The sequence below is a fragment of the Somniosus microcephalus genome, chromosome 31 (genome assembly GCF_052327205.1).
Source record: "Somniosus microcephalus isolate GS21.2 chromosome 31, FLI_Smic_1.0, whole genome shotgun sequence".
NCBI lineage: Eukaryota > Metazoa > Chordata > Chondrichthyes > Squaliformes > Somniosidae > Somniosus > Somniosus microcephalus.
This window is the reverse complement of record NC_141017.1, coordinates 21,462,339-21,486,212: the sequence shown is the minus strand read 5'-3', so window position 1 is coordinate 21,486,212 and position 23,874 is coordinate 21,462,339. Positions and strand designations below refer to the sequence as shown.

Sequence of the window (23,874 nt, the reverse complement as noted above, 5' to 3'; positions counted from 1 at the left end):
TCTCCGCGCAGACACTGTTCAGTCCTTGAGCCCTGGCTGTGCTCTGCGCGTTTTCCTGTGCGCCTTTCCCATTTCTGCCGCTCGGTCCTGAACCCGGCTGCTGTTTTACCCTCTAGATTGTTTTTCTTCGACGCCGCTTGGTTTCCAACCCCCCCCGGCTGTGCGCTTCACCCTCTCTCTTACCCCGTTGATGCTGCTCGGCTTTTCCTCTGCCGTCGGTCAGCTCCAGCCGCCGCTGTCCGGGAAGGGTGTGCGCTGTACCTGTTGCCAGTCTGTTGCTGGATCGTCGTGGCTGGGGAACCAAGCCCGGCTCTCAACAGCCTCCCCTGCGATGTTCACTCTCTGCTGGACGACTGGGCGGCTGCTCGTGGTCGACGCCCGTGCTTCTGGCCTCGACTTGCTTCCACCGCCCTCCCGGAACGAATCCTTGAAGGGATTGAATCTTTGAATCCTTGCCGTCGAAGCAGAGCTGCAGGTGGATTCGAATCGATCTCGTCGCCACTGTAAGATCCGTGATCTTTAAGGTATGATGTTTTCCAATAACTACACGGAGGCTGTAACTTAACAAATAACAGGTGTTTACTGGAGGAGAGTAGTCTCAAGACTGGGGGTACAGAGGCATGCGCAAAGCTTATATACAGGTGTGGTCACTGCCGGTACTACAGTATACAGGAGCTGTAAAAGTAGTTCTCTCTTAAAGGTACATACACAACACCTTTCATGAGGGGCGGCATTCGTCACTGTACACAAAAGAGACCTTATGGAATGCAGCACATCTGGCAGGACATCCTGCAAGCGAGAGGTCGGCAGGCCTCGCGACTTCAGAGACAATACGATAGCCTTCCACACTGTCGCATTTTCTTTCTCGACCTGCCCATTACCATGAGGGTTATAGCTGGTAGTTCTGCTCGTTGCAATTCCTTTCGATAGCAAAAACTGTCGCAATTCTTCACTCATAAAGGAAGAACCCCTATCACTATGCAACGCCTATATTTCCTAAGGAGGCTGAAGGGATGTAACCTGTCACCCCTGATCCTCTCTAACTTTTACCGCTGCACTATAGAGAGCATCCTGACAAACTGTATCACAGTATGGTATGGCAGCTGTAGCTACTATGACCGGAAAGCCCTGCAGCGGGTAGTCAAAACTGCCCAACGCATTACCGGCACCCGGCTACCGACCATTGAGCACATATACCAGAAACGCTGTCTACGGAGGTCACGGTCCATCATCAAAGACCCTACCCACCCCAGCCACAGTCTGTTCGCCCTCCTGCCATCTGGGAGACACTACAGATGCATTCGCACCCGTACGACCAGATTTAGGAACAGCTTCTTTCCCAGGGCTGTCATCCTACTGAACTCCACAAACAAACTCTAAAGCCTGCACATCTGCCAATGCACTTTATTATGGTTATGTTATGTTAATATACTACAAGCCAAATGTATGTTGAATGTTTAAATGTCTTAATCCAAATGTACACTCTCAGGAGCCGCAAGCCTACATTTCGTTGTACTGCACTTGTGCACTAACAATGACAATAAAAGTTGATTTGATTTTGATTTGATATAGTTAGGCATGCCAAACAAAGAAAACAGTTGGCAGAGGCATTTAATTACAACAGCACTGGTCACATCCGGACAGGGGATAACAAAAGGGAACCGAGAGTACTTGTCTATAATATTAGGAAAATAGACATTACGGTCGCTCGATGGAAGGGGACCTTTAAAATCGAGACTCAAACGCTCAAATGGTCGAGTTGCTTTATTAAGATGAGCTGGCTCGGACGGCTTATAGAAGCGGGGTTTGCATTCAGCACAAACACGACAGGTTCTGGTCATTGTCCGGACCTCCTCAATAGAGTAGGGTAGATTGTGGGACTTAATGAAGTGGTTCATTCTGGTAACCCCAGGGTGGCAGAGTGCATCGTGGAGACTTTGAAGCTTATCTATACCTAGACTAGCACATACTCCTCGTGACAAAGCATCCGATGGCTCATTAAATACTCCAGGCCTGTACTGAATATCATAGTCATATGTTGACAGTTCTATTCGCCATCTTAAAATCTTATCATTTTTGATCTTGCCTCTCTGCTTAGTATTGAACATAAAGGCCACAGATCGCTGGTCAGTAATAAGCGTAAAACGTCAGCCAGCGAGATAATGTCTCCAATACCTGACTGCTTCAATAATCGCCTGCGCCTCCTTTTCCACTGAAGAATGTCGAACTTCTGGTCCTTGCAATGTACAAGAGAAGAAAGCTACTGGTCTACCAGCTTGGTTAAGAGTTGCTACCAATGCAAAATCAGATGCATCACTTTCCACTTGAAAAGGGATCTTCTCATCCACGGCACATACCACTGCCTTCTCAATGTCCCGTTTGATATTACAGAAAGCCTCCTGAGCTTCCGCCGATAGCGGAAAAGACGTCGACTTAATAAGAGGTCGGACTTTATCTGAGTAGCTAGCCACCCACTGGGCATAGTACGAAAAGAATCCCAGACACCTTCTTAAAGCTTTTACAGTGTGAGGTAAAGGTAATTCCTTAAGTGGGCGTAATCTTTCAGGATCCGGCCCGATTACCCCATTCTCCACAACGCAACCAAGAATACACAAACGTGTAGTATTGAAGGTACACTTGTTTTCGTTGTAGGTCAGGTTTAACCTCTTTGCCATCTCTAGGAACTTCACGAGATTTTGATCATGCTCCCGTTGGTCGCGCCCACAGATAGTAACATTGTCCAGGTACGGGAATGTTGCTTCCAACGCGTATTCATCCACCATACGATCCATCTCTCGTTGGAAGACGGATACCCCAATCGTCACTCCAAAGGGCACCCTAAGAAATTGGTACAGGCGCCCATTAGCTTCGAAGGCCGTATAAGGTCGGTCTTCTATTTTGATAGGGAGTTGATGGTAGGCAGACTTTAAATCAATGGTGGAGAACACGCGATACTGAGCTATCTGGTTCACCATCTCAGAAATACGAGGCAAAGGCTAGGCGTCCAATTGGGTATACAAGTTTATAGTCTGGCTATAATCGACCACAAGTCTTTTCTTTTCATTAGTTTTAACCACCACCACCTGGGCACGCCACGGGCTATTACTGTGTTCGATGATTCCCTCCCATTGAAGCCTTTCCACTTCCTCTTTTATAAATGTTTTATCTTCTGAACTATACCGTTGACTCTTAGTCGCTATAGGTCTACAATTAGGAGCAAGGTTCACGAACAAAGAAGGCGGACTTACTTTTAAAGTAGAAAGGCCACAGACTGTGAGCGGAGGCTGAGACCCACCATACTTAAGGGTAATGCTTTCATGCTGACACTGGAAGTCCAAGCCTAAAATTAAGTTCACACACAACTGAGGTAATATAAGGAGTTTAAAGTCCTTATACTCCGTATCCTTAATGCTCAATGTGACTTTGCAATATCCAGTTACCTCCGAAGTAAGGGACTTGGACGCCATCACAATTTCACTTCGAGTAGGATACACCTTCAATGAACAGGAGTTAACAAGGTTGGGATGTATAAAATTTTCAGTACTGCCACAGTCTATCAAACACCCAGTAGGACGACCATTAATCTTAATGTCCATCATAGATTTCGACAAGGAACATGGTATGGTCTGGTCAACCGTAACCGAGGCTAGAGTAAAACGATAGGTGGCAGCAGAGAAGACATCGGGTACAGGATTACCCTTACACACTTTACTAAAATGTCCCCGTTTCTTACATTTAAAACAAGTAGCCTCTCTGGCTGGGCATCTTTGCCTGGAGTGTTTAGATTGGCCACAAAAATAACACTTAGACCCATGAGGTACAGCCGCAACAGTAGGATTAAGTGGAGGCTCCATTGGCGTTATGGATGCCTCCATACTCGGAACACACGAGGCTGAGAGAGATGCATGGGCTGATGCATACACTTCTAAATTCTTCTGGGCTACATCTAACGATCGAGCCGTAACAACGACTGTTTTTAAAACTAACGAGTCATTCTCGAGGAGTCTCTGTCTAATATAATTAGATCGAAGGCCAGATATGAAAGAATCGCGGATGGCTTCTTCCTGATACAATATGGCAGAGACAGCCTTGTAGTTACAATCCTTAGCCAAAGCCTTAAGATCCTGCAGGAAATCATCCAGGGATTCCTCGGGTAATTGCCTGCGAGTAGACAAAAGATACCTGGCGTATACTTCATTAACCGACTTAAGGTACTGGGCCTTAAGAGCTGCAAGGGCCTCTTCATACGTAGTAATATCTTCAAATATAGAGTAAGTTTGATGACTTACCAAGTTGGTTAAAAGACCCAACTTGTTAACCGTCGGATCAATCGATGCGATGAAGTGTTCAAAACATCGAAGCCAATGCGTAAATTTCTTCGACGCATCTGCCGAATGGGGATCGATATCCAGACGCTCTGGTTTCAAAAATCGATCCATCTTCCAAAGTTGTTACTTAATAAAATTGATGTGCCAAATAACTGCCTGAATCCATAAGGTTAAAACTTAAAACTAAAGGCTTTTATTAAGTAAGAATCATGGCATCACGTTAACACAGGGCAACCATCATTCATCACCGACCCAGCCCCTATGAGTAAAACCCAGCTCTTATAAATAAGGCTCACACCAATCAGGAGGATCCATAAAGGCGGAGCTAGGGAGGAACATTAGTGGTTACACCTGTAAAACATTACAGACATTAACAAGTACAACAACAGACAATCCAGAACACAGAGTTATTTCATCACACCGTGAGAAGAAGAGAAATAAGGCGTCAAAATCTTCAGAGCAAGAGAGTTAACTTCAGTTCACTTGGAAACACCCCTCTCATGAAATCTTCAGAGGCCGGTATATGGATACATAAATTATGCATGTACATATAGATCACGCATATACCACACACGTACACACAGTGTTACATATATCCCACATGTATGACACAAATATGTAGATCATATAGATGGTAAGTGGGGTGTTAGGTGCTGTTTCTGTTTTGTTTTTGGCCTTGTGTTTCCTGCCAGCCTAAGGATTAGCAGACATTGCGGAGGCGGAGCATAGAGGCGAGGCCCAGTCAAGGCAGCCGGGAGCAGCAGCGGGTGTTGAGCCGAGTCGGAGCAGCGAGGTGAGGCAGCCTAAACAGGCTCCACAGGCAACATTCCAAGGGGAGGTCAGAATTCAAAAGTGACATCACAGCCAAGCTGGTAGGTGATTGGCTGGTTGGTGAGTACTTTTCATTCCCTTTTAAACCTTTATAAGTTGGTAAGTTCAATTAAATAGAGGTGTGATATTCATCATCTAGAATCAGGGCAGAGGGTATTTAAAAATAATAATAATACATTTAATTAATTACATAGAATGGGAGAGCAGGTGATGTGTTACTGCTGCAATATGTGGGAGCTGGTGGACACCATTGATGTTCACAGTGATCACATTTGCAGTAAGTGCTGGCTGCTCGAGGAACTTCGGCTCCGTGTTGATGAGCTGGAGTCCGAGCTTCAAACACAGCGATATATCAGGGAGGGGGAGAATTACCTGGACTCTGTGTTCCAGGAGGTAGTCACACCAATTAGATTAACTAATTTAGATGCAGTCCGTGGTCAGGGACAGGAGGGTGTGACTATGAGTGAGGCAGGTACGGGGATCCAGGAGGTAGTGTTGGAGGAGCCGCAGCCCTTGCTCTTGTCCAACAGGTTCGATGCTCTTACTCCCTGTGGGGACGGGAACGGGGACTGCAGGGAGGATGAGCAACCTGGCCACAGCACCGTGGAACGAGGGGCCATTCAAGTGGGGGGAGTTAAAGGAAATGTTGTAGTGGTAAGGGATAGTATCATTAGGGGGATAGATAGGGTTCTTTGCAGCCGAGAGCGAGAGTCCCGAAGGTTGTGTTGCCTGCCCGGTGCCAGGGTTAAGGACATCTGCTCTGGGCTGGAGAGAAACTTGGAGTGGGAGGGGGAGGATCCAGTTGTCGTGGTCCATGTTGGTACCAACGACATAGATAGGACAAGGAAAGAGGTTCTGATGAGGGAGTATGAGCAGCTAGGAGCCAAATTAAAAAGCAGAACCACAAGGGTAATAATCTCTGGATTACTACCTGAGCCACGAGTGAATTTGGCTAGGGTAAATAAAATCAGAGAGTTAAATGCGTGGCTCAAAGACTGGTGTGGGAGAAATGGGTTTTGCTTCTTGGGACACTGGCACCAGTACTGGGACAGGAGAGAGCTGTTCCATTGGGACGGACTTCACTTGGCCAGTGCTGGGACTAGAATCCTGGTGAATCGAATAACTAGGGCTGTGGAGAGGGCTTTAAACTAATTAGTGGGGGGAAGGTTTCAAGAGAGCAAAAAATAAAAATGTCAGCGGAGAAGGCAATAGAGCAAGGTAGCAGTGGGGGAATTAAAAACCAGAATGTGTCAGGAAGGGACAGAATATATAAAGATAAAGTAGTAAAGGGGGTAAAAGCAGGAATAAATTGTCACAAAACATATTTAAAAGTTCTTTATCTGAATGCGTGCAGCATTCGTAACAAAATAGATGAGTTGACGGTACAAATAACTACACATGGGTATGATCTGGTGGCCATTACAGAAACATGGATGCAAGGTGACCATGACTGGGAACTAAACATCCAGGGCTATTTGACTATTAGGAAGGACAGACAGGAAGGAAAGGGAGGTGGGGTGGCTATGTTAATAAAGGATGGAATCACTGCAATAGTGAGAAATGATATTGGGTCAAAGGATCAGGATAGTGAAACAGTTTGGGTGGAGATAAGGAATAATAAGGGGAAAAAGTCACTAGTGGGCGTAGTCTATAGGCCTCCTAACAGTTGCAACCCTGTTGGTCGGACTATAAATCAGGAAATAGTTGTGGCTTGTAATCAGGGATCAGCTATAATCATGGGAGATTTTAACTTTCATATTGACTGGACAAATCAAATTGGGCAGGGCAGCCTTGAGGAAGAGTTCATAGAGTGCATTAGGGACGAGTTCCTTGAGCAGTATGTTACTGAACCAACCAGGGGGCAGGCAATCTTAGATCTGGTCCTGTGTAATGAGACAGGATTAATAAAAAATGTCTTAGTAAAGGATCCCCTTGGAATGAGTGACCATAACATGGTTGAATTTCAAATTCAGTTGGAGGGTGAGAGAGTTGGATCTCAAACCAGCATACTAAGCTTAAATAAAGGAGACTATGAAGGTATGAGAGCAGAGTTGACTAAGGTGGACTGGGAAAATAGGTTAATGTGTAAGACGGTACATGAGCAGTGGTGTACATTCAAGGAGATATTTCACAACTTTCAAGAAAAATATATTCCACTGAGGAAAAAGGGTTGTAAAAGAAAAGACAGCCATCCGTGGCTAAGTAAAATAATAAAGGACAGTATCCGACTGAAAACAAGGGCATATAAAGTAGCCAAATCTATTGGGAGGATAGAAGGTTGGGAAGCATTTAAAAGCCAGCAAAGAATAACTGCAAGATTAATTAAGAAAGGGAAGATAGATTATGAAAGTAAACTAGCAAAAAATATAAAAACAGATAGCAAGAGTTTCTACAGTTATATAAAAAGAAAAAGGGAGGCTAAAGTGAATGTTGGTCCCTTAGAGGACGAGACCGGGAAATTAGTAGTGGGGAACATGGAGATGGCAGAAACGCTGAACAAATATTTTGTATCAGTCTTTACAGTAGAGGACACTAAAAATATCCCAACACTGGACAAACAGGGGGCTATAGGCGGGGAGGAGCTAAACACGATTAAAATCACTAAGGAGATGGTACTCGGTAAGATAATGGGACTTAAGGCAGATAAATCCCCTGGACCTGATGGCTTACATCCTAGGGTCTTGAGAGAAGTGGCGGTAGGGATTGCGGATGCATTGGTGGTAATTTTCCAAAGCTCCCTGGATTCAGGTAAGGTCCCAGCAGATTGGAAAACTGCTAATGTAACGCCCTTATTTAAAAAGGGAGGTTGACAAAAGGCTGGAAACTATAGACCAGTTAGCCTAACATCTGTGGTTGGTAAAATGTTGGAGTCCATTATTAAGGAAGCAGTGACAGGACATTTGGATAAGCATAATTTAATCGGACAGAGTCAGCATGGTTTTATGAAGGAGAAGTCATGTTTGACAAATTTGCTCGAATTCTTTGAGGACGTAACAAACAGCGTGGATAAAGGGGAACCAGTGGATGTGGTGTATTTGGACTTCCAAAAGGCATTTGACAAGGTGCCACACAAAAGATTACTGCACAAGATAAAAAATCATGGGATTGGGGGTAATATACTGGCATGGGTAGAAGATTGTCTGTCTAACAGAAAACAGAGAGTTGGGATAAATGGTTCATTCTCGGGTTGGCAATCAGTAACTAGTGGTGTTCCGCAGGGGTCAGTGCTGGGACCCCAACTCTTTACAATCTATATTAATGATTTGGAGGAGGGGACCGAGTGCAACATATCCAAGTTTGCCGATGATACAAAGATGGGAGGGAAAGCAGTGAGTGAGGACATAAAAAACCTGCAAAAGGACATAGACAGGCTAAGTGAGTGGGCAGAAATTTGGCAGATGGAATATAATGTTGGAAAGTGTGAGGTTATGCACTTTGGCAGAAAAAATCGAAGAGCAAGTTATTATTTAAATGGAGAGAAACTGCAAAGTGCTACAGTACAAAGGGATCTGGGGGTCCTGGTGCATGAAACACATAAGGTTAGTATGCAGGTACAGCAGGTGATCAGGAAGGCCAATGGAATCTTGGCTTTTATTGCAAGGGGGATGGAGTATAAAAGCAGGGAAGTCTTGCTTCAGTTATACAGGGTACTGGTGAGGCCACACCTGGAGTACTGCGTACAGTTTTGGTTTCCATATTTAAGAAAAGATATACTTGCTCTCGAGGCAGTTCAGAGAAGGTTCACTCGGTTGATTCCGGAGATGAGGGGGTTGACTTATGAGGAAAGGTTGAGTAGGTTGGGCCTCTACTCATTGGAATTCAGAAGAATGAGAGGCGATCTTATCGAAACATATAAGATTGTGAGGGGGCTTGATCGGGTGGATGCGGGGAGGATGTTTCCACTGATGGGTGAGACTAGAACTAGGGGGCATAATCTTAGAATAAGGGGCTGCCCTTTCAAAACTGAGATGAGGAGAAACTTCTTCACTCAGAGGGTAGTAAATCTATGGAATTTGCTACCTCAGAGAGCTGTGGAAGCTGTGACATTAAATAAATTTAAAACGGAGATAGACAGTTTCCTAGCTGATAAGGGAATTAGGGGTTACGGGGAGCGGGCAGGGAAGTGGACGTGCGTCTAGTTTCGGATCAGCCATGATGCTATTGAATGGCGGAGCAGGCCCGAGGGGCCGAATGGCCTACTCCTGCTCCTATTTCTTATGTTCTTATGTTTATGTTCTTATGCACGGATTACATAAACACACACTGATACACCACGAACAGCTTGCATCTATATAGCGTCTTTAAGGTAGTAACACATCCCGTGGCGATTCACAGGAGCGTTATCAGACAACATTTGACACCAAGCCATGTAAAAAGATAATAGGACAAGTGACCAAAAGCTTGGTCATAGAGGTAGGCTTTAGGAGCGACTTAAAGGAGGAGAGAGAGATCGAGAGGCGGAGAGCTTTAGGGAGGGAATTCCAGAGCTTAGGGCCCAGGCAGCTGAAGGCACGGCCGGCAATGCTGGAGCAAAGGCTATCGGGGATGCGCAGAGATCGCGGAGGGTTGGAGAAGGTTATTAAATCTCCTCTTAGCCTGCTGGGTGCTGGTGGAAATAGTCCCGGTATCTCAAGCGTCGCCCCATAACCAGAGCTTCGCATCATGGTAAATACCTGCCCCGCCTCTGTTAAATTGTTCGAGCTGCATTGCCCCGTGTTGATCCTGTTCCAATCTGTGAAGTCAGGAAGACATTTAAGATGTAATTAAAATGTTAGAAAAGCAAATGAGAATTCTGCCCAAACGTCTACATGGGAGTTGTGAGATTTATCTCAACATTGAGTCATGTCCCAGCCTGGGTGACTCAGTGCAATGTCTGAGCAAAGCTAGGTGTCAGCTGTGGCTCAGTGGTTAGTACTCTCGCCTCTCAGTCAGAAGGTTGTGGGTTTCAGTCTAACTCCAGGGACTCGAGCACAAAAATCTACCCTGACACTCCAGTGCAGTGCTGAGGGAGTGCTGCATTGTCAGAGGGGCGGTAGTGAGGGAGTGCTGCACTGTCAGAGGGGCAGTACTGAGGGAGTGCTGCACTGTCAGAGGGGCAGTACTGAGGGAGCGCTGCACTGTCGGAGGGACAGTACTGAGGGAGTGCGGCACTGTCAGAGGGGCAGTACTGAGGGGGGCGCTGCACTGTCAGAGGGGCAGTACTGAGGGAGCGCTGCACTGTCAGAGGGGCAGTACTGAGGGAGCACTGCACTGTCAGAGGGGCAGTACTGAGGGAGCGCTGCACTGTCAGAGGGGCAGTACTGAGGGAGCGTTGCACTGTCAGAGTGGCAGTACTGAGGGAGTGCTGCACTGTCGGAGGGGCAGTACTGAGGGAGCGCTGCACTGTCAGAGGGGCAGTACTGAGGGAGCGCTGCACTGTCAGAGGGGCAGTACTGAGGGAGCGCTGCACTGTCAGAGGGGCAGTACTGAGGGAGGGCTGCACTGTCAGAGGGGCAGTACTGAGGGAGCGCTGCACTGTCAGAGTGGCAGTACTGAGGGAGCGCTGCACTGTCAGAGGGGCAGTACTGAGGGAGCGCTGCACTGTCAGAGGGGCAGTACTGAGGGAGCGCTGCACTGTCAGAGGGGCAGTACTGAGGGAGCTCTGCACTGTTGGAGGGCCAGTACTGAGGGAGCACTGCACTGTCGGAGGGCCAGTACTGAGGGAGCACTGCACTGTCAGAGGGCCAGTACTGAGGGAGTGCTGCACTGTCAGAGGGGCAGTACTGAGGGAGTGTTGCACTGTCAGAGTTGCTGTCTTTCAGATGAGATGTTAAACCGAGGCCATGTCTGCTCCCTCAGGTGGATGTAGAAGATCCCACAGCACTATTTCGAAGATTGAAATCAAACCTTGTGGTTGGTTTGGTGAAGCAGAAAATCTTTACCTTGACAAACAATCCTTGTTGTATCAGTGAAGTTCTTCCCTCCAGTACTGGAGACAAATCCTCTGTCACAGGTACAGTAGAAAGATCCAGGTGTGTTGGTACATGTAGCATGAAAGCCGCACGGGTCGGACTCACACTGACCGATCTCTGTAAGTAAGAAACAAACGTGACTTGAAACTGGAAACCCTTACAAACTGCAGCATTTCGATCCTGCACACAGTGATACGAAGCAAAGGCTTATTTCTGAGTGTGTTCAATGTGTTTCACTGCGTTTACTGGCATTGGCGCAAAATCCAACAATTATGTCATAGAGTCATAGAGGCACAGAAGGAGGCCAATCGGCCCATCGAGTCCGTGCCAGCTCTCTGTCGAGCAATCCAGTCAGTCCCATTCCCCCGCTCTATCCCCGTAGCCCTGCAAGTTTATTTCCCCAAGTGCCTATCCAGTCTCCCCTTGAAAACTTTGAGTGTCTCCACTTCCACCACTTCCTTCAGCAGTGAATGTGAGAATGAATGGCATCATTTCGAGGCTGCTACTGCGCCATTAATGCCAGGCAAAAGTTGAAATCATGACTTTCCTTCCCTGCCTTCTTTCCTTCCTCCTCCCCTCCCTCTTTCATTTCCTCCCCCATTCCTATCCTTCCCTCCCTCTTTCCTTCACTTCCCTCCTCCTTTCTGTTTCTTCCCTGCCTCCTTCCTTTCCTTCCCTCCTTCAAGCATTGTTGTTTCGAGGTGTCTTTAATGTATTGGCTTGGATTTGGCTCCACTGTTCCTCATGATAATGTGATATGCGCCTTGGGTGATGCTCTGAATCTCTCACTTTAAGTTGCTGCTACCAGCATGTAACAGCCCTGTAACGGCTCGTATTTCACCCCTGTGTTATGGAGCTCAAAACATTCTCTCTCACTGCAACCCAAGTTTGGAAGCCCAGATGTATAATTGACTCGGGCTGGAGTGGAGGGAATAGTTAAAGGTGCACATTCGCCACTATTCCACAGACTTGATCATAATCTAGACTGTCACTCCCAGTGCAGTACTGAGGGAATGCTGCACCGTCAGAGGGGCAGTACTGAGGGCGCGCTGCACTGTCGGAGGGGCAGTACTGAGGGAGCACTGCACTGTCGGAGGGGCAGTACTGAGAGAGCACTGCACTGTCGGAGGGCCAGTACTGAAGGAGCGCTGCACTGTCGGAGGGGCAATACTGAGGGAGTGCAGCACTGTTGGAGGGGCAGTACAGAGGGAGCACTGCAGTGTCGGAGGGGCAGTACTGAGGGAGCACTGCACTGTTGGAGGGGCAGTACTGAGGGAGCACTGCACTGTCGGAGGGGCAGTACTGAGGGAGCACTGCATTGTCGGAGGGGCAGTACTGAAGGAGCGCTGCACTGTCGGAGGGGCAGTATTGAGTGAGCGCTGCACTGTCGGAGGGCCAGTACTGAGGGAGCACTGCACAGTCAGAGGGGCTTTACTGAGGGAGTGCTGCACTGTCGGAGGAGCAGTACTGAGGGAGTGCTGCACTGTCAGAGGTGCTAGCTTTCAGATGAGACGTTAAACCAAGGCCCCGTCTGCTCTCTCAGGTGGAGGTAGAAGATGCCATGGCACTATTTTGAAGAAGAGCAAAGGAGTTCTCCTCAGTGGCCTGACAATATTTATCCCTCAATCAACATCTAAAAACAGATTATCTGATCATTATCACATTGCTGTTTGTGGGAGCTTGCTGTGCGTAAATTGGCTGTCGCGTTTCCCACATTACAATAGCGACTACACTTCAAAAGTACTTCTTTGGCTGTAAAATGCTTTGGGATGTGCTGAGGTTGCGAAATGCGCTTTATACAATTCTTTCTTTATGTGCTTACTTACGAAGGAGAATAAAGTCTTTCTTTACCTCGGCACAGAGTCTGTGTTTTATCGGTGAAGGTGGGTGCTCCAGTGGTTGAGACAAATCCTTCATCGCAGGTGCAGTCGAAACTTCCGAATTTGTTGGTACATGTTGCATTCGAGCCACAAGGGTCTGTCTCACACTCGTTAATATCTGGAATAAAAAACAATCTTATAATCTCCCTGAACGCCTTCATGTACTGATCATCTCTCAGTCCGGCTCTAACTTCTGCCTGAAGTGGGGTTCCTGCAACATTTACCTCCCTGTGTCATGGCTCAATTTCTGGAGAAGTCAAACTCAGAGAACATCAAAACTATTCAGCACCATAGAGCAAGTGACGTGCTGGGAGCAGATACCTGTAGTGGCGCTTCGTAATTTCCAAACATGCAGCCACTGAGCTTTGAGGCTTTTAACAACGAGTAGACGCGTGTCGAAACAAAACGTTCCAAAACGTAACTTTGTCTTTAAACTGTTTACTGTAACACCTTACAAACAGAATTACAAAGCAAAAACGTTTAAACGAACACGGTCAAAAACTGTATTGCTCCAGCCATCAAAGCTTTTACCTTCTCCAGCCTCGTGGAGCTTGAACTGTAAAATGGCTGGATACCATGTGACAAGCTTAAGGACTGTACCATTGTAGCAAGAATAAAGGGGGTATCTCAGACTATACTACTGGAACAAGAAAATAGGGGGTTTCTCAATACAATAAGTCAGTCAGGTAAATTAACTGTATTATACTATTTAACCAGTATTTTAAAGTATTTTCTTTCTTAAACTTTCATGACTCTTACATTCCGGCCCCTAATTGACTAGGCACATGAAGCATATCAATTACTCAAACATTCTTAAGAGTCATAAACTAATGAGGTCAACATATTTACAATATAAATGTCCACTTTTTTCGTTCAGGAACCTTTCACGCTGCTTCTTGTAGCAGGCAGAGCTTTGTGATCGATCTTTCCAGGGTGCTGGTCTTGGTTTGCAAACAAACGCGATGAACAACGCCTCTGGAGTCTGGCATGGTCTTAATTATTTTCCCATCAACCAAGAATTTCTAGGGGCTGAATCATCCACGGTTAAGGCAATGTCTCTGACAATGAAGTTCCTCTTTACTTTGGACCATTTTTGACGCTCCTGTAGCAGAGGTAAGTATTCTCTTGTCCATCTGGTCCAGAAAAGGTCTGACATATACTGAACTTGCCTCCACTTCCGACGTGCATACAGATCTTCTTTTTTGAAGACTCCCGGGGGCATGACTGGCTGTGTTTTCAACAACAACAGGTGGTTCGGGGTCAGGGCTTCGAGGTCATTGGGATCATCTGATGTCTTAGTTATCGGTCGGTCATTAATGATGGCTTCAACCTCACACAGAACGGTTTGAAGTCCCTCGTCGTCAAGCACTTGCAGCTTCAGTACAGAACTGAGTAGTTTTCTTACAGTGCGTATCTGTCTTTCCCAGACACCTCCATGGTGGGATGCAGCCAGTGGATTGAAGATCCACTTAATTCCTGTTTGCATCATGGCTTCCTGTATTTTAAGCTGATTCCAACCTTCAATAGCTTCCCGTAGTTCTCTCTCTGCTCCGACAAAATTAGTGCCATTATCAGAACGCATAATGGACACCTGTCCTCTTCTACAGACAAAGCGCCGCAGGGCGTTAATACAGGAATCAGTGTCAAGCATGTGTGCCACCTCAATATGAACTGCTCTGATGGTCAAACAAGTGAAAAGCACACCATATCTCTTGACAAGGCTCCGTCCTCGCTTTACCTCGAAAGGCCCGAAATAGTCCACCCCTACGTTTGTAAATGGGGGCTTGTCTGGTAACAAACGGTCTTCAGGTAGGTCTGCCATTTTCTGCTCCCCAGCTCTAGCGTGTAACCGTCTGCAAACAATGCATTCAGAGAGTATTTTTCTTATTACAGAATTAGCTCCTGGAATCCAGTATCTTTGTCTTAGCTTCGCAAGCACGTGGTTCCTCCCACTGTGTCCAATACTCTGGTGTATATGCTGAAGAATGAGAGTAGCAACCCGGAGGTCCTTAGAAAGGAAAGCAGGATGCTTGGCCTCCTCTGGCATAGCAGATTTGTTTAGTCGCCCTCCCACCCTCAGTACTCCATCTCGCAGTGTAGGGTCCAGCTTGTAGATATGGCTACCTTTCTTGATTGGAGTATTTCGCTGTAAAGCTTTGATTTCTTCTGGATATCTTTGTCTTTGACTGAAGCAAACTATCTCCATCTCAGCCTTGGCCAAATCCTCCACGGTCAATGAATTCTTACCCAATGTGGTCTTGTGCTGGTGCATATATTGCTGTAGAAGCACTCTCTGCTTATCAGGGTTACTTTCAGACTGATGGATAGTGGCTCGATACTCTTTTCTCTTACCGCTCAGGTGTAGCAGCAACTCTTTCAACCTTAGAAACCATGCAACTGCTTTCCTCAACTGGTGCCATCCTGAGAAATGGTTAACAAGCTTCTTCACTGTGTCAAAGTTCTCTTTCGTAGTTATGAGATTTGCTGTGACTGATCTCTTGACTTCGACGTCGTCTTCAGCAAACTGACTTGGCATATCTGGTCTTTCTGGCCATGATCTCTCTGTTTCCAGCAGATAACTTGGGCCTTGTATCCAAGTTTCACTCCTCATGAAGTTTTCAGCCTTCAATCCCCGTGAGGCTTGATCTGCTGGGTTTAATGAGGTGTTTACATACCTCCACTGAGATGGTTGTGTAGCTTCTCTAATAGATGAGATTCTGTTTGCTACGAAGGTCTTGAAGCGTATCTTCTCATTTTCTATATACTTCAGCACCGTCGTGCTATCCGTCCAGAAGACAGATTCTTCTAGTGGGAGCTGTAACTCTTTCCGCATCACCTGGTCAACTTTAACTGAAACAACTGCTGCCGTCAACTCCAGTCTCGGGATGGTGACCTGCTTCAGCGGAGCCACCCTGGATTTCCCCATGAGGAAGGCACAATGTTTCTGGCCCTGTTGATTTGTCAGCAAGAGGTAAGTAGCCGTGCCATAGCCGTCCTCACTGGCGTCCGAGAAATGATGTAGTTGAGCCGTCTTTGTAACTCCAAAACTCACAGGCTTGATGCATCTACTGACGTTGAAGCTAGAAAGTTGTTGCAAATCTGTCAACCATCTGAGCCATCTCTGAGCTTGACCTTCTGGGATATCTTCATCCCATCCTCTCTTGTCTCTACACAGCTCTCGTAGGATCAGCTTCACCGGCAGAATGAGTGGTGCCAGGAATCCAAGAGGGTCGTAGATGGAACTGACCATGGAGAGAATCCCTCGTCTTGTGGATGGTCTTTCGTTCACCATTATTCTGAAGTTGAACGTGTCTGACTCAATGCACCATTGTACACCAAGAACTCTCTCAATAGGAAGGACATCGTGGCTCAGGTCCAGATCTTTGACTTCAGTGGCTCTTTCCTTTTCTGGGATAGAAGCTAGAACTGCTCGGCTGTTGCTTATCCACTTAGTCAGATGGAATCCTCCATTCGAACACAGAGTTCTAAGGTCTCTTGACAGTGCAATGGCATCGTCTTCTGTTGACACGGACTTCAGACAGTCATCGACATAAAAGTTTCTGAAGATTGTCTCTACAGCCTCTGATGGTGCTTTGCCTTTGCCATCTTCTGCAGTTTTTCTGAGAGCGTAGCTTGCACAGCTGGGAGATGATGTGGCTCCGAACAAGTGTACAGCCATTCTACATTCCACCATAGCTTGACTAACGTCGCCATCTGGCCACCAAAGGAAACGCAGAAGATCAGCATCTTCATCAGGGATTCTGACTTGGTAGAACATTGATTCTATGTCTGCCATCATGGCAACGAGCTCTTGTCTAAACCTCGTCAAGATGCCAATGAGGGTATTAGTAAGATCAGGACCTTGAAGCAGCTGGTCATTCAGTGAAGTTCCTCTGAATGAGGTGGCGCAGTCAAACACTACACGGATCTTTTTCTTCTTTGGGTGATACACACCGTGATGAGGAATGTACCAGACCCTTCCATCGTCTCTGTTCAGCTGTTCCTCGGGCACTTTTACAGCATAGCCTTTCGCTATGATGTTTCTCATGAAGCCTTTGTAGTCTTCGTGAAGGTCGGGGTTCTTGTTCAGCTTTCTCTTTAGACTGATGGCGCGCTGCTCTGCTATGCAGCGATTGTTCAGCATCTTCGCGGTCTGTCTTCTCAGTGGCAAACCAATGTGATAGTGGCCATCAATGAACTGTGTAGACCTTGTCGTCAAATCCATGAACTGATGGTCTTCTTGTGACATCTCTGTCTTTTCCTCACAGCTGCGTTCTGAAAAGTCTGCGTTGAACTGCTGTATCAACAGCTCTTCAATGCTTGCGATAGAGATACAATTAACTGTTACATTTTGTCGTTGCTCCTTTTTCGACTTGTTGCCATCATCTCTCCTTACCGGTCCATTGACTACCCATCCAAGGGCTGTCCTGACTGCGTAGGGTCCGTCATCCTTGCTGTTTATCACCTGCCATGGCTCCATAGTTTTGTAGGCATTGGTTCCAATTAATAGGCCAATTTCTGCTTCAATATATGGGAGACGCACCTTTTCCAGGTAAGGCCATCTCTCCACATCCTTCTGCAGGGCTAAGTTCCCTATTCTAACAGGAATCTCCCTCTGTGTGAAAACATTAGGCAGGTCTATGAAGTCCTTCTCTCCAAGTCCACACACTTCTAAGTCTGACAGGATATAACTTTGCATTGACTTCTCATGACCCATGGTGCGTAATAGGATTTCTGTTCTTCTGCCTCTAACGTTCAGCTGTCGCATGAGGGATTCTGTGCAGAACGTTGCTGAACTACCTGGATCCATGAAGGTGTAAGTCTCCACAAACTTCTCACTCCTCTTAGACTTGATCTTTACAGGTACGATGGCAAGAATACAATCACTGTCACCGGCCCCAGTGAATCCACAAGTCTCTGGTTCTAGCGACACCAGAGCACTTGAAACAACCTTCTCGTCGGCATTGTTTTCTTCACTCTTCTTAGAGACTTGTTCTTCTTTGTGGATATGCAGCAGACTGGGATGTTTCCGAGTGCACTCTCTGCATGTTGTTCTTTGCTTACAGTTTCTACTCAGGTGCCCCTGAGAGAGACATCCAAAACATAGGCCATTGTACTTCAGAAATTCGATTCTGTCTTTATGTGGCTGTGCTTTGATGTCACTGCAGAAATCCAATGTATGATTCTTCTGGCAGAATAAACATGGCTTCTGAAAGGCATTAGCAGGTGTCACTGTGCTGCTCTTTTTGGGAGATGAGTTCTGAGACTTTTCTTCCCCAGCCTGAGTGACGATAGTTGCAAAGCTGCTTCCCCTGGAACCACCTTTCCTGAGAGTCTTTGATTCAGCAGGCTTGGCTTTCACACTTCCATCAGTAGTCGGGCTGACATTCTGGATGTTTCCGAACAATGGGTCCATAGCAACTTTAGCCTGTTTGTCTATGAAATTCACTAAGTCTGCAAACCTGGCTCTACCTTTCCGTCTCTCCATTATCTCAAAGGCTGTTCTTCTCCATTGTTCTCTCATCCTGTAAGGAAGCTTAGAGATGATGATTCTCATAGTCATAGGATTGTCCATCTCTTCCATGAATTCAACATCCTCCATGGTGTTGCGACATCCTATGAGAAAAAGAACATATGTGTTCAATGCCTCCCCATCCTCCGATCTGATCTGTGGCCACTTGATAGCCTTTTCAATATATGCAGTGGCTATCTTCAGCTCGTTACCATAGTGCTCCTGCAGCAACTTCCTGGCTTCTATGTATCCCCGGTCCGGTCTCATGTGTTCACAGCTTCTGACCAGGTCTTGTGGTTTACCACTGGTGTACTGTCCCAGGTAGTACAACTTATCACTGCTGCTCTCTGTTTTGGAGTCAATGGCTTGTTCGAAGGATCTGATGAAGGGCTTATACTTGAGTGGGTCGCCTTGGAACACTGGTATGTCTCTTTGAGGGAGTCGAAACAGATTCTGTTGTTTTACAAGCATCTCTGTAATTTCGTTCTGACGTTGCATCACTCAGTATAGGCTTCTCCCTGTGTCTTCAGGCCTCTGGTGGTCATCAGCAGGGTCTAGTCTAGACCGTCTGACGTCTGGGGTAGCATCACGTGCTCCTGTTAGTGGAGAGGCCTCTCTTCCACGCTGTAATGCCAGGAGATGGCCTTCAGACTCTCTTTTAACTCTTGAAGGTGCCCTGGATCCAACTCTGTGTGACAACATTGACTGGCAGTATTTGTTCATGCCATCCTGTGAGCCTTCATAATCTTCATACACACTCAACTTGGCATCTGAGACCACAATAGCTGTTTTTTCTCCAGCTGTTCTTTCTTTGCCTGCACTTGGGCTTGTTGGGCCTGCAATTGGGCCTGTTGGGCCTGCAGTTGGGCCTGCAGTTGGGCCTGTTGGGCCTGCAGTTGGGCCTCTTGGGCCTGTTGGGCCTGCAGTTGGGCCTGCAGTTGGGCCTCTTGGGCCTGCAGTTGGGCCTGCAGTTGGGCCTCTTGGGCCTGCAGTTGGGCCTGCAGTTGGGCCACTTCCCGTTCAAGAGCTTGCTTCTCCACTAAAGATGTTGCGCGCGCCATCAACGCTGCCCGTTTAACCTCCTCTCTCATGTGTCGCGACGAGCATGTGGTAGAAGCGACTGACCTGTGTCCAGAAACAGAGCTACCTTCTTTTCGATTTTTGCTCAGTCTGGCTGAAGTCTCTGAAATGCTATCATCTGGTCCGACTTCATCGTCATCTTTATCTTTCTCTGCTGTATCAGCATCTTGACGAATCTTTAACATCCACTGTTCTGTGGCCTTGACATAGTCCTTAATGCTGGATGATTTAAGATCAAACCAGTTGTGCTGATCAGCGTTTCCCTCTTCTGCAGACAGAAGTGCTAATACATCGTCATTGAGTACATTAAATTCTTCATGCAACTTGGAGAAATCATAATGCATTATGTCTTCAACTTTCTTAATGTTAGCATTATCTTCCATGAGACAGTCAATTATCTTCATTTTTCCAGTTATCTGAGCTAATTTAGCCCTCCTTGCACCTATTCTTCAATGTAACTTCTCTTCCATTGCCTTTGGGGTGAGCTTTACTTCCCTCTTTTGGCCAACAATCCTTCTGGCTGGGGGAAGCTCCTCACGGCGCCATAAGGCCTCGGCCATTTTACCCGCAGCTCTTATTTAGCTTCTCAATAGAATGAACAAGGCAAGTAACAGTCACTGTACCTTCGCTTTCTTATATTGTCGTCTGGCTCCGTGACCATTCATGTATATGTTCGCCGACAATTCCGTCCTTTCCTTCTTAGGGAGCAAGTTTTTGACTAATGTAGTGGCGCTTCGTAATTTCCAAACATGCAGCCATTGAGCTTTGAGGCTTTTAACAACGAGTAGATGCGTGTCGAAATAAAACGTTCCAAAATGTAACTCTGTCTTTAAACTGTTTACTGTAACACCTTACAAACAGAATTACAAAGCAAAACACGTTTAAACGAACACGGTCAAAAACTGTATTGCTCCAGCCATCAAAGCTTTTACCTTCTCCAGCCTCGTGGAGCTTGAACTGTAAAATGGCTGGATACCATGTGACAAGCTTAAGGACTGTACCATTGTAGCAAGAATAAAGGAGGTATCTCAGACTATACTACTGGAACAAGAAAATAGGGGGTTTCTCAATACAATAGGTCAGTCAGGTAAATTAACTGTATTATGCTATTTAACCAATATTTTAAAGTATTTTCTTTCTTAAACTTTCATGACTCTCGCTATCTTTCAGATGAGACGTTAAACCAAGGCCCTGTCTGCTCTCTCAGGTGGAGGTAGAAGATGCCATGGCACTATTTTGAAGAAGAGCAAAGGAGTTCTCCTCAGTGGCCTGACAATATTTATCCCTCGATCAACATCTAAAAACAGATTATCTGATCATTATCACATTGCTGTTTGTGGGAGCTTGCTGTGCGTAAATTGGCTGTCGCGTTTCCCACATTACAATAGCGACTACACTTCAAAAGTACTTCTTTGGCTGTAAAACGCTTTGGGATGTGCTGAGGTTGCGAAATGCGCTTTATACAATTCTTTCTTTATGTGCTTACTTACGAAGGAGAATAAAGTCTTTCTTTACCTTGGCACAGAGTCTGTGTTTTATCGGAGAAGGTACGTGCTCCAGTGGTTGAGACAAATCCTTCATCGCAGGTGCAGTCGAAACTTCCGAATTTGTTGGTACATGTTGCATTCGAGCCACAAGGGTCTGTCTCACACTCGTTAATATCTGGAATAAAAAACAATCTTATAATCTCCCTGAACGCCTTCATGTACTGATCATCTCTCAGTCCGGCTCTAACTTCTGCCTGAAGTGGGGTTCCTGCAACATTTACCTCCCTGTGTCATGGCTGAATTTCTGGAGAAGTCAAACTCAGAGAACATCAAAACTATTCAGCACCATAGAGCAAGTGACGTGCTGGGAGCAGATACCAACAACATGGGCAGTAGGTCCTTTCTGGGCCAATGTTTCTCCCCTCCTGAAGGCGATGACTCCCATTGGGGGCTCTCCAACTTCTCATCCAAGTGTCCGTTCCTCCTGGGTGAGGCTGGACAGTGAGAGTCAGCAGATTGTGGGGGGAGGCATCACTGGTGGGTGTGAAGCCAGATTGTCCACCCATTAACTCTGAATGCGAAGAAAATTCAATCCTTAAGTCTTTCTGAGGTACCAGAAAATTCATAATTTACCATTTTTTCTGCTAACAATGACTGACAGGTTCTCTTATCCCTTGGGTTCATGTCTTCTAATGACCTTCTGTATGCTTCAACCTATCAAGTTCCATTTCAGTTTTGTCCCAGTGTGATTGGTACTGTTCTACATAGGTCAATTGATCACAGAATCATAGAATGTTACAGCACAGAAGGAGGCCATTCGGCCCATCGTGCCTGTGCCAGCTCTTTGAAAGAGCTCTCCAATTAGTCCCACTAACACCGCTCTTTCCCCATTTTTCCGTTGATTGATAGGGCATTTAAAAAAAATTATCAATCATGGTCCAGCGTTCCCTGGGCAATCTATTCAATTCTTTGTGTGTGCTCTGCACCCTGTGCCACTTTGTGCATTTACTGAAAGATAGGTGAATGTTTTGGATGTAGCTCCTGTAGCAGAATAGTCCTTAACTTGGCACTGAGTCTTTGTTTTATCATTAACTTTAAATATAGATTTCCCAGTGTTTGAGAGAAATCCATTGCCACAGGCGCAGTTGAAAGACCCGGCTATGTTGATGCATCTTGCATTAGGGCCGCATGCGTTTGACTGACACTCGTTGATATCTGGAATGAAAAAGATACTTACAATTTGCCCTGAGCACTTCAACCTACTGACCACCTCTCAGTCCAGCTCTAGCTTCTGAAACTCAGGGAGCTTAACACCATCCAGCACCGTAGCAGTGATGGGAGGAGATACCAACAACATGGAGAACGGATCCTCTTCATGCCACTTTTTTTCTCCTCTTCCTTCCCCAAAGACACTGTCTGCCCTAGTACCCCAACCAACTGACAATCCGTCATGTGTGAGCTTAGCCAGTGAGAGTCAACAGGCTATTTGACTATGGGGTTGTAGGAGGCCAGAGGCCAATCCTGTCCTCACGCAGCATCCACACGCTGGTACTGTCTAGTAGGGGTCGCTAGAGAGGCATCAGAAGTACAAAACATGGCTGATGTTCCCTCCCTGTCTCAGGGTTATTGAGGCTAATTGCAGTGTCCCTACTGCTACCCTGACTGAGATCAACTAACTCAGCACAGACCAGGAATAAAACCTGGGACTTGACAGCAGGTTCATACAGTGTAAGACAGTCCCACTAGTGAGCATAATACTGAACACAGAGGTATATAACTTGTGCTGGTTCACACATTGTTCTGATGTCACCACAGGTTATGAAGGTTAATGAATTGCTTTCAGTTGGAATGGTTTAGCGGGACAGATAAGGGTCTAAAGACCACTTAGATTATTTGTAGCAAATCTGTTAACTGTGAAATCGCCCTGAAAAATCAGTATTTCTCAACATGAATTACGTGGACCACTGGGTGCCAGGAGTGTTTTCATTGTGTTATATTACTCCTTAACCCCTTGGTTTCTCCCTTTCTCCTGCAATCTGTAGACTGTGAAACTCATACCGAGCACTGCATGATCACTACTACCCCGTCACCGCATCTTCTTTCCAACTCCCGTCAACCTCAGCATGTCCTGCACTGTGGAGCTTCATCTGGGTTTGTCAATCAGCACAAATATTCCTTTTCCATGGAATTGAATTTATTTTAAATTAATTTTTCCTCCCATTCCCTCATCCTCTGGAAATTTTAGCCTTTCAAAATCATCTAGAGATTAGAAACGACGCTTATCGATATTAACACGCTAACACTTCATATGTTTACGTGACATTCCTCGGTCCATCATTTTCGCGGGTTAATGCCTATATTAAAATGCCAGACAGCGGAACGTCATCTGAAAATGTTAAGCATTGGTTCTCTAATTTCATGCCCTAGATATTCCTAGGCCTAATCTCACAACTAGACCTTCTTACTCCAGGGATTTGGCTTGATGGACCAGGTTTACATCCCATTCTCCATCTGATGAAGATGATAGTTGATCAGACTCTCTGGGTACCACATCCCCAATTGATGATCCAGGGCTCTAATTCCTCATTTGATTCTCTGATGCCTGAGTAACACACCTTATTCTGTTTGTACTAAGTATGACTTTAGTGCACCTTCCCAGATTCCACCTGTTGGTGGGACAACCAAGCAGCAATGCGGAACTTTGTGAGCTGGATCATCAGAGCGACATTGGTAGCACGGATGTTTGGGGTCAGGAAAGAGCAAAACAGGAGAAATACAAATAGACAACAGGAAGAGAACAAGGTA

At 46.2% G+C, this 23,874-nt stretch overlaps 1 protein-coding gene across 1 annotated transcript in view; it reads right to left on the bottom strand.

Annotated features, from left to right (window-relative positions):
• The window catches only part of LOC147097619 (adhesion G protein-coupled receptor E3-like), a 71,031-nt gene extending 47,624 nt beyond the window's left edge, over positions 1 to 23,407 (bottom strand). Inside the window, exons 1-2 of the mRNA XM_085971420.1 lie at positions 23,386 to 23,407; positions 22,079 to 22,284 (exon numbers count right to left, since the gene is read on the bottom strand). Of these exons, the coding sequence (XP_085827546.1) occupies positions 22,079 to 22,284; positions 23,386 to 23,407 (228 nt within the window). The remainder of the gene's footprint in view (positions 1 to 22,078; positions 22,285 to 23,385) is intronic.
• Between the last annotated feature and the right edge of the window lie 467 nt (positions 23,408 to 23,874).